The 10,337-nt window shown below is 38.2% G+C and overlaps 1 protein-coding gene across 1 annotated transcript; it reads right to left on the bottom strand.

Annotated features, from left to right (window-relative positions):
- Positions 1-4,041: 4,041 nt before the first annotated feature.
- Positions 4,042-5,312, bottom strand: EV154DRAFT_583914 (uncharacterized protein; the record flags this gene model as incomplete). The annotated part of the gene is made up of 2 exons (XM_051606721.1): positions 4,042-5,221; positions 5,287-5,312. 2 exons carry the CDS (start codon positions 5,310-5,312, stop codon positions 4,042-4,044), a joined length of 1,206 nt encoding a protein of 401 aa, XP_051450312.1.
- Between the last annotated feature and the right edge of the window lie 5,025 nt (positions 5,313-10,337).

Below are 10,337 nucleotides of genomic sequence, written 5' to 3'. Positions count from 1 at the left end.
TTCCATAAACTTCTTTATGGTTTCATATCCTTCAGATCCTTTTTCTTCGTTTCGAAGTTCTTTATTCAAAAGCAGCCATTGCTTTTGTCTCTCGAATATCATGGCTACTCTCTCGTCATCCCTCTTTTCTCTTTGAAACTCCAATAGCTCGTCCTCGGGATCTTCATACTTCTTAGATGCTTTTCTTTGTCTCTCAAAGAAGTCGGTAATGCACTCATTGAGACTCCTCTTTTTTCCTCTACTTTGTCTAGGCAAAGGTGGTCTAGTGGAAGAGAGGGGCAAAACATCATCATCATCATCATCATCATCATCCAAGTTGACATCATCAACATCATCCATGTTGGTTGAATGAACATCGTCTTCATGATCAGGCTGTTCATCATACGCACTTAAATCAGGAGTCCCACTGACGATATTCCCATTCGACTGCATTCCTTCACCAGTTACAAGTGGATCCGATCCAAGTAAAGGGAGAAGATCATAATACCACTTAAACAAATGAGTGGTTTTCTCTATAATTTTAGATATAGTAAGTTAAACAAATTTAACGGTATAATAGTTAGCAGTTAGTAGTTTTCTTCTTACCTTCAACAGTGACGTTAACATCAACAGCAGGATCAACACCATATGCAGTAGCGATTACCGTCTTGTAAGTAGCGGTAAACGATTTTTTCAAATATATAATCGTCTCTATGATACTTTTTGTGCTTCTTTTACGATGTCCTCTGTTGACGAAGATTTGGGCCAGCTTTTTCACCATACCTGTTTGGCTTTCCGCTTCACCTGGTTTTTGACTTTCACATCCGCTGAATTTACTCCAATTATCTCCTACTAGCATCCATTCAACCACAATATCTTTTGAACACTTGCTATTACTATCGAAGTCATTGATCCAGCTCTTCGCATTCGGGATCTTGTCTGTAACACCAGGACGACTATTAGTCGTGGAGCTTCCCTGGGGTCTAGGGGTAGCTGCAGACAGACGTGGAGTTGTTTCCAGTTCCTCAGTTTGTTGAGGTCTAGGCTGAATGTTGACAGGTGTTTGGTTCATTTTTAAAATTTTATGTGATATTTAAGATGAAATGAAGGACAATCCGCTACGTTTTTTTTTATATAACACTCATCATCATATCGGGAGCCAAAAATTATACTTTGTAATGACATAAGGCCTCTTCTAGTACATCTTTCTCTACTATCTTTCATCATACGTTCCTCATTGATTCATTACATCATGTTCAGGACCTCCTCCAATCAAATCTTATTCTGAGTAAAAGTTTGGAATCTAAAAGCTGGACACAAAAAAATATCATTCAAGTTTATAGTTTTTTATGCAAATCTTTATTGGACATCGGACAAAGAAAAAAATTTGCTGGAAGCTGGAACCTGTAGGCCCGATTTTATTTGAGCGTCCCTATTGTCAAAGAATTTTCTAAATTGCAAAGATCACATCGCAAGCTTCGGTTAGACCAATAAAAAAATTACACTACAATCAGGAAATGAATTAGGAACTTCTTAAAAATAAATACATAAGAACATGAGAAATAAACATTTTAAAATGAAATGAGCCCAAAAAAAAAATAATTATAGGGGATCGGACTTGAAATTCTCAAAAATGTCCGTTTTTTCAAAAATTGTTCATTTTAAAATAGATGCACTGTACTTTAAGATTTATTAGAATACTCATGCTCCCGATCAACTGATATGGGACAACATTATCTGGAAACAGTTCTAACGAGTAGTATACATTTAACGCAAGGCGGGAAACAAAGTATAGATCTATTCCAAAACCAGAAAGGTTGACTCATCATTAAAACTCAGGAGAGTTGTGCAATATAAAAAGGATCAATTATTTCATAGCAGCAGAGTTCTTTTAGTCTATTTTTACCCCTAATAAAAGTATACTTTTATCTCATTACTTTTCTATGTAATGTTTTGTCAAATACCACACCGGTATTTTGAGTCCAAGTTCGAAACTTGTTTAAATAAAAATCCCCTCTAAAATAATTCGTACACACTGTGCAAAAACGATTCCTGGAAGTGAGCAATTTTTTTTTCAAAAAGTGAACAAAAAATAATTTGTGAAGTGAGCAAAAAAAAATAGAAAAGTGTGCGGAAATTGAAAAGAAAGTGAGGAATTTTTTTCCTAGAGTGTGCAAATAATTTATGAACATAGTGTAACTAAATATTTCATAGAATTTATTTTTGGAAAACCTTAAGCATTTACAAGATCTGCCATGTTAGGGATTCCAGTGAGACTGGTTTTTTTTGGGGAAAAAATTTATGACACGTTTCTCAATAGGAATAAGGCCATTCTATTGGCTGACAATTACACGAACGGAAAATGAACTTAGTGGGGTGTGCATAGTAGTGTTTCAAATCTCCAACCCCCACTTATACGCCCCCACTTAATTTTTTGAAAAGCGAACAACTTTGATGTCCTACAACTTTTTTTTTGGCAGTAAAAGTATTTTTTTACTCCTAAAATATTGTTTATAAAGACTCTTTAAATAATATCTTTTGATTCGCACTGGTATATCGGTTAATTTGGGAAAGTTCTAGGCCCTTAAAAAATACAAAAAAACCGCTGTTTAAAACTGGAGGCACGTAAGTGAAAGAAGGAAGACGAAAAGCTAGGCTACATCTTTAATTAAAACATTATACTGTAATTTATATTGAAAATAAACCATGACATAACTTAGTATGCCATTACGTTTTTATAACGGATATTCAATGATTGATGATTGCGATGTATAGGAGAAGGCATTGGCAAAGACTTCTCTAAATTAACGCATCGACGTGTCACAATCAGGACAAAAGCTTTTAAACTTGACTGGATTACTTATAAAAACTGAATTTGAGGCCTGAGCTATTTTCATTTTTCTTCTCCCGTCAGAACGATGAGTATTACTTGTACTACTCTCAAAAAATCCTTCATTGATTCCCGTGGCGGTGTTCCGGATGCTAGGTATCATACTTTGGATATTGTTGAAAGGACTCCGTAAAAACACTACTTGTCTCGTTGCGTTTGTTTATAAACCCTGTGTATTATCGCATATATCAAATGGTCTTTAAAATTATTCAAAGTAAAGATAGCATTTGATTGTGAATTGAATGAACACGTAATTATATTTTTAGGAAGTTGTGTCTAACCAAACAATGGATCCCATCGAAATTTATTATTCACCGATTCATCCATTTTAATTAACAAATGTTTATCCATGCATCCGTATTTGTTGATACAGTAGCAACCGTTTCCTTGATTACGATCTCCTAATGTCGGATATCTATTGCTTTTATGATTTAATACATCTGCGATACAACACGTTCTCTGTCAGTTACATTTTGCATAGTGCACTGTCTAACATAACTTACCAGATGGTTTTAGATTGCACTCATATCGTATCCATAGTTTTCACTATTTGTTTTTTCGGTCCTGCTTGGATACGTCCAGAAAAATATCAATATTTTAGACTAAATGTAAATCCGTCTTCCAGCCTTGATATTAAAGCATGCTCTACGTCATACAAAATCTTCCTTACTCGAAGATTTGTACTACGTTTTACCGATAGCAGTCCAGTACGCATTGAGCTTTTGTTTCTGTATCCGTAATTGAATCAAAGCAAAACAAACTCAATATCGACAGATCTTCATTTCTCGACATAAGAAAGCAATTTTCGTTGAACTTTCCACGGTTATCTTAAGACAGCACATATGATTTAGATTAGCTTGGGTGATTTTAATATTCCGGTTATCCTTGCTGTTTTTATAATTTTCATCATCAGGATTTCTACTGCTCAATTATGACCTTTTGTAGCTAGAGCGAGAAAACGGTACTTCAAGTCTTCATTCCGTTTCGAAAGCTCGTCAAAAGTAAAGAAGGAAAAGAGTCACAACTTCATTTGTCAACGGTACATTTTACCCGATATCAATTATTTTAATATACGTTTAATGCAAGGGACTCCGATTTATTTGTACTTGGTACCTACTGTGGAGATGCTACTCAAAGAATTCATTTTGAATAGTTTTTATTTAAAAAAAAAATTAAACTCGAGATCTAATTCTCTTAAGATCACGATAGTTTTCTTCTTCACAAGGAGAAGAAGGGCGACGAGGAGAAGAAACAGGACGAGGGGAGGAAGTACCAGGAGAGGCAACAGAAGTCCCACGGGGGGAAGGAGAGGAGGGAGGTGTCAACTCAACCCCAAACAAGGCGAAAGAACCAAAAGACAAGCCCGGGGACCCAGGAGCCGAGGAACAGACGGGAGAAGCAGAAGCAGAAGCCAACACCGGAGAAGCAGGAAAAGAATCCCAACCGAAAGAAGTAGGAACGGAAGACACCACTGGAGAAGGGGCAAAGGAAGTCCAAGCAAGAGAAGAGCAAGCGGGAGACAAGACCGGGGAAGAACGAACGGAAGAACAGCCGGAAGAAACCGGAACCGGAGTCAAAGAAGGCAAAGGTGGAGAACCACCAGAAACACCAGAGCCAACCGAAGCAACAGTAGCAACAGAAAAAGAAGCGTTATCCTCGAGGGAGGAAGAAACCGCTGGAATGGCGTTATCCCCAAGAGGGAAAGAAACCGCCGATGATGCGTTATCCCCAATTGGGGAAGAAACCGCAACAGGAGACACGGACAAACAGGGAGCAACAGCAGAGCGAGATACATCCCCAAGTGCAACAGAGGGGGAAACACAGGAAAGAGAAGCAGAATTGTTCACAAGCCAGGCTTGTGTTAAAGCTTCACATCCGAAAGCAAAGGACGGAACGCGAGAACGGACGGGAAGGACAGACGGAAAAGCAGGCAAAGAACCATCACTTAGACATGGCATGCCCACCACGCAAGCACAATCCAAAGAGTAACATTTTCTTTCCTTCTTTGTGACAGTTGCCACAGAAGGAACAGAAGAAAAGGGCCGAACAACGGAATCCTCGGGGGGAGGAGCAACAGCAGGAGAAACAACAGGCAAAGGGGTGGTCTGAGCAAAAAGCTCAGGATTGTTTTTGAAGGTGGTGAGAGGTACGATACCTCTACCAAAACAGACGTAAACATCACCGATTGGCTCGGGTGGTACACGAACCTGTTTTTTGTCACAAATGACAGCAAGCAAAGAAGATGAAAAGAACCAAATAATATTTTCCCAAAGGAAAAAGAAAAAAAATTTGGTCCAAAACCAGGGAAAAGCCAAAAAGAGAAACGCGGAATGTGTTAATTCACACAACAATCTATTAAATGTCAACATTAGAATCGTGTTTATAGTATAAATGTTTACTGATTTCGTTTTACTTACTCGTCAAGAAGAATATACGAGAGCATTTTTCCAAGAATCGTTAATGGGAGAAAGAGAAAAAAAAAGACCCGCCGCTTTTTGAAAAAATAAAAACGAAAATTGCTGCGCAAAGTAAAATGATGATGTCATTATTTTTAGTTATAAAAATTGTGTTCGGAATCCAAATTATTTTATTTCAGCAAAATCATAAATTTTTTTTTTTAATATTGACGTACAAAACATTCGGCTATCGACTTTCCATTTACGATCTGGAATGCACCAATCTCTTAAAATAGACAGAAGAATGACACACAGAAAGATGACATAAAAGTTTTTAAAAACTAAAAAAAGGTATCGAAAAGCGGTCACATATGTTATATAAAGTCCGTTTGTCATATTGTCCAACTTTTTCGAACTTCAGTTGGTAATTGTTTGAAAATGACTTAACCAGGCCAATAGCTTTGGTTAGCTTTTATATACTATAAAAAAAGATTTAGTTTTACTTGCATTTCTTTATGGAGACTGTAGCAGAAAAAGTATGGACGAACAGGTGAAGAAGTACCTTTTATTGTCCAAAAACATGCGTTCTATTAAAGAAATTGACTGATCTTCCAATGTGTGAAAAAGGAATGACATTAAATTTGAAATGGCCACTTCAAAAAATCTTGTAATGGAACACGTTTTGCCTAAACATGAGCGAACTCATCAATATAAGGCTTATACCATTGGAAATTTAGGCGATATTTTTTGTTCGAAGTAGAAAAGTTGGAAATTCAAACAGACTGCTACTATCGCAAACTTAAATTATCACACGACACTCGAATGAAAAAGCGAATAAGGATGCCCTGGAAAGAAATATACTTAGAGACCAAAAAAAATATTGGCGCCATTATCATACTTCGCCCACCAGATGAAGAACATCAATTTTATTTGGTACGGTTTGTTTATGAGCACGCTTATATAACAATCTAGGTTCCTATGGATGATTTGACAACGAACTTTAAGTGTCTATAATTGAAGAACGCTAGAGTTTCCGAGCTAATGCGTGAAAAATGCGTCATAAGAATTTAAAATAAGATTGAAGTCGGTTATTAAATGTGGACCAAGTGACTGACGATAAAGTTATTAGAGGGAATTATATACAGAGAATTCCGTTCGCTAAAACTGTTTAACAGACTTTTTGATTGAAAATAAAGATAATGTTTATTGAATAATTATTGATTGATATTTGTATGTTTTTAATATGTTGCCGCAGTACTGCGGTTGTACTGTCGTCAAGTTCTAGTGTTGGATAATATACTGCGATTAAAGGTTATAACAACGATATTTCATACGACTTGACTGGTTTTACAACATCCGGGGGGTTCAGAGGAAAGAACAAGGTTCTTTTCTTGGAGGTGTTTCATCATTCGACTTGCATGTATATTAGACCATTTTTTGTTGGTTTCAAGTTCAAGTACATCGAAGCGGTCAGGACACCGAACCTTTGTTATCTGGAATGGACCACGGAAAGATGGAACAAGTTTGGCAGACCTTTTACCAGCCGCACTCGATTGGACGGGAAAGTCAATAAGCACCAGAATACCAAGTAGGAAAACAGGAGTGGTTCGATGGTTGCTAAAAGCAACGGTATTGTTAACTTGAGAATTGTTATTTTCCAATTGAACCAAGACTAGAGCGCGACCAAGGAACTGTTTGACAAGTTGTTGATATTCTTGAGCTGGGATTAGATTGGCGCCCAAATCATAAGTTGCCAGTGTTCTTGCTTCACGACGGTGTACAAGTGAGATAAGCGAAAATTTAGTCCAGTCATGTACTCTTGAATTATATGCTAGTTGAAATTCGTTCAAGTGTTCATCCCAAGTGATTTGTTGGTAGTCGAGATCCATGAATGATACGATTAAATTTCGGAGGGTGGCCAAAAATCTTTCCACCAGACCGTTAGACTGAGGATGGTACGCAGGGTAAAATTTCTGCTTTATTGCCAAGTGTAGACAGATAGTCTTGATGAGACTACTGGAGTACGGTTGACCGTTGTCGCTGAAGATTTGTCGAAATACACCATGCTCCGATATGTTCTTACTGAGGCATTTGACGACTTGGATATCAGTGTTTTCAGGAACAGCGGTAATAATCACATATCTTGGGAACATATGTACATTAAACCACAATAATGTACTTATTTCAGATTTTGAAGCAGGTAGTGGACCAAAGGAATCAATAGCAGTAGTATCAAATAGACGTTCAGATGGATTCGAATGTATTTTTAAAGTAGAACCTGGAGTGGTATGTGAACGTTTGACGTTTTGACATACTCCGCTTGTGTTAACCTTCGTTTGAACCCATTTTTTCTGTTTAGGAAAGTAATATAATCGACCGAATCGTTGAAGAGTTCTTCCTATTCCTAGAGGACCAGTTGTTGAATTGGAGTGAAGTAACTCAAATGTATCTTGCCATAGTGATTACCGTAGGCTTGGGCGGGTTTTATAGAAGAGGACACCGGACTCGTCGGAATAATGGAGAGGGAGAGGCTGAGTGGAACGAATATCTTCACAGAAACGATCTGCGAGTTGAGCAGCGACTAATTCGGTCGTAGATAGATAGCAGAAAATTTCACAAGAGCCATCAGCAATGAGTGCGACCGGGTAACGACTCAAAGCATCGGGACCTGCATTCCTGGAGCCAGGGCGGTAGATGATTCGCAAATCGTGTTGTTGTAGACTAAGAGCCCATTGACCTAATCGACCACGTAAATCCGTGTTTTTTTTCTGCAAGGATTGAAGGTCTTGACGATCAGTTATAACCGAGAAACGTGTGGCGGTGGGATAATGAGCGAACTTCTTGATTCCCCTAACAATAGCCAAAGCTTTCAATTCTGAGACGACATAGTTTTTTTCGGCCGGAGAGAGAGAGCGGGAAGCATACGCCACAGTATACACGCGATTGTTACTAGGATTAAGTTGACACAAGATGATTCCGCTACCAGCCGTATATGCACCATCCATATGGAGTTCGAAAGGAGATGAAAAATCCGGAAACTGTAGAATAGGCGCAGAGATTAGCTTTTGTTTAAGGATATCAAAGGCTTGTTGGTGTATAGAAGACCAGATCCAAGGGATGTTCTTATTGAGGAGAGTGTTAATAGGAGCAGATATCACCGAGAATTTACCAATCAAACATCGATAGTAGCCAGCAAGACCGAGGAATGACCGCAGAGTTTCGACATTTGTGTGGATGTGGAACTCAGAGACTGCACAAATTTTTTCAGGATCAGTGTGTAGACCGGCGGGGGAAATCACGTACCCTAGGAAGGCAATCTTATTGCTAGCGAACTTGCAATTCTTCATATTGACCGATAGTTGAGCGTTACGAAGTCGATCGAACACAGCAAGGAGATCTTAAATGTGTTGTTCAAAGGTCGGAGAGAACACCACGATGTCGTCGAGGTACTCCATGCAGAGTTGCCTTTTCAATACAGCTAAGACAGAATTCATCAACCGTTGCATAGTAGCGGGAGCGTTACACAATCGAAAGGGCATAGGAACAAATCCATACAAGCAATTTCGACAGATGAAGGCAGACTTGGCGATACTTTCCTTATTAAGCTCAATTTGCCAATAGCTGGTTGTGAGATCAAGGGTGGAAATCACATGGGCATTGCCAAGACTATGGAGGGTGTCGTCGATACGAGGTAATGCATAGACGTCACGCGTGGTGATGTTGTTGATACGTATGTAATCGACACTGAAACGAGGTACAGTGCGCGCCAAAAGTGTCCCAATGTTTTATTATTTTTCAAAGATGCTTTAATCAGTCGATCCGTTTCTACTATTTTTGGCTAGAAATTTAACTATATACTTATCAACCCTTTGGCAGCGTTATGTAAAAATTTAAAACTCCGTTTATAATAAAACTAAAATTACAAAATTCGGCGAAGTCAAAAATTTAATTGGGACACTTTTGGTGCGATTGAAATTTTTATTTATATGTGTCCTGAATTTAACTCAATGATTGATCCAATAACCTTTGGCCCTTATAACGTCTTGACAACGTTTGTTTACGCTTAACAAATAAGGTCTAACTTCTTCAGGTGTGATTGCATACCATGTTTCAGTAATTCTTTCCTTGAGCTCTTTTATTGAGGTAGGCGGCTTATCATAGTTACTATAAAGGCGTCGTTTTAGTAATGACCAGACATTCTCAATAGGGTTTAGATCCGGAGATTGTGCTGGCCATACCATGGTTTCGAATTCTTGATTTTTAAGCAAGTCGGTGACTAACATAGACTTATGCTTCGGATCGTTATCGTGAACAAATACAACGTCTTTTTGATTTAAATGATAATCCTCTAATGTTTTGAGAAGATCCTCTTGCAGAATAGTTTTGTATAGTTGCTTGTCCATATTACCGTCGATAAAGACTAAAAATCCAACACCTGACCATGTGATACAGCTCCAAACCATTACACTTCCACCGCCATGTTTTACAGTTTGCTGCACGTGTTGCGGTTTAAGCTGCGTATCCTTTCTTTTGTAGCACCAATGAATCCCATCGGACCCAAAAAGATTTATTTTGGTCTCATCTGACCAAACCACGTGTTTCCAATCGGTTTCTGTCCACGCAATATGACTTTTGGCAAAGGCTACTCGGTCAGCGATATTTTTATTTCTTAGTAATGGTTTCTTCGGCTTAATTAATGGGACAATACCCCGTGATTTAAGTAAACGTCGAATGCTCGTTGCATTTAATGAGACTCCTAAGTCATTTGAAAGTATTCGAGACACCTTGGAAGCCGATTCAACTCCGCTTTTAGTCACTAGCTGAACGATATAGTCTATGTTCGTGCTTGTGACTTTGGGGGGACGACCAATACGCGGCTTGCTCTTAAGACCCAGTGTAACCTGACTAATTCTGTTGATAGTACTTTTGCTGACTCCAGTTTTAGAAGCAGTCTCACGGGCACTGAAACCATTAAACAAGCATTGTACTACATTGTTTCTCTTGGATTCTGAAATCTGTCGCATGTTTATGTCGAAGAATAATTTTACAAAAAAATTTTAAAAAAAAATACT

The sequence above is a fragment of the Mucor mucedo genome (assembly GCF_025094135.1).
Source record: "Mucor mucedo strain NRRL 3635 chromosome Unknown EV154scaffold_263, whole genome shotgun sequence".
Classification (NCBI taxonomy): domain Eukaryota; kingdom Fungi; phylum Mucoromycota; class Mucoromycetes; order Mucorales; family Mucoraceae; genus Mucor; species Mucor mucedo.
This window is presented reverse-complemented; position numbering and strand designations above follow the sequence as displayed.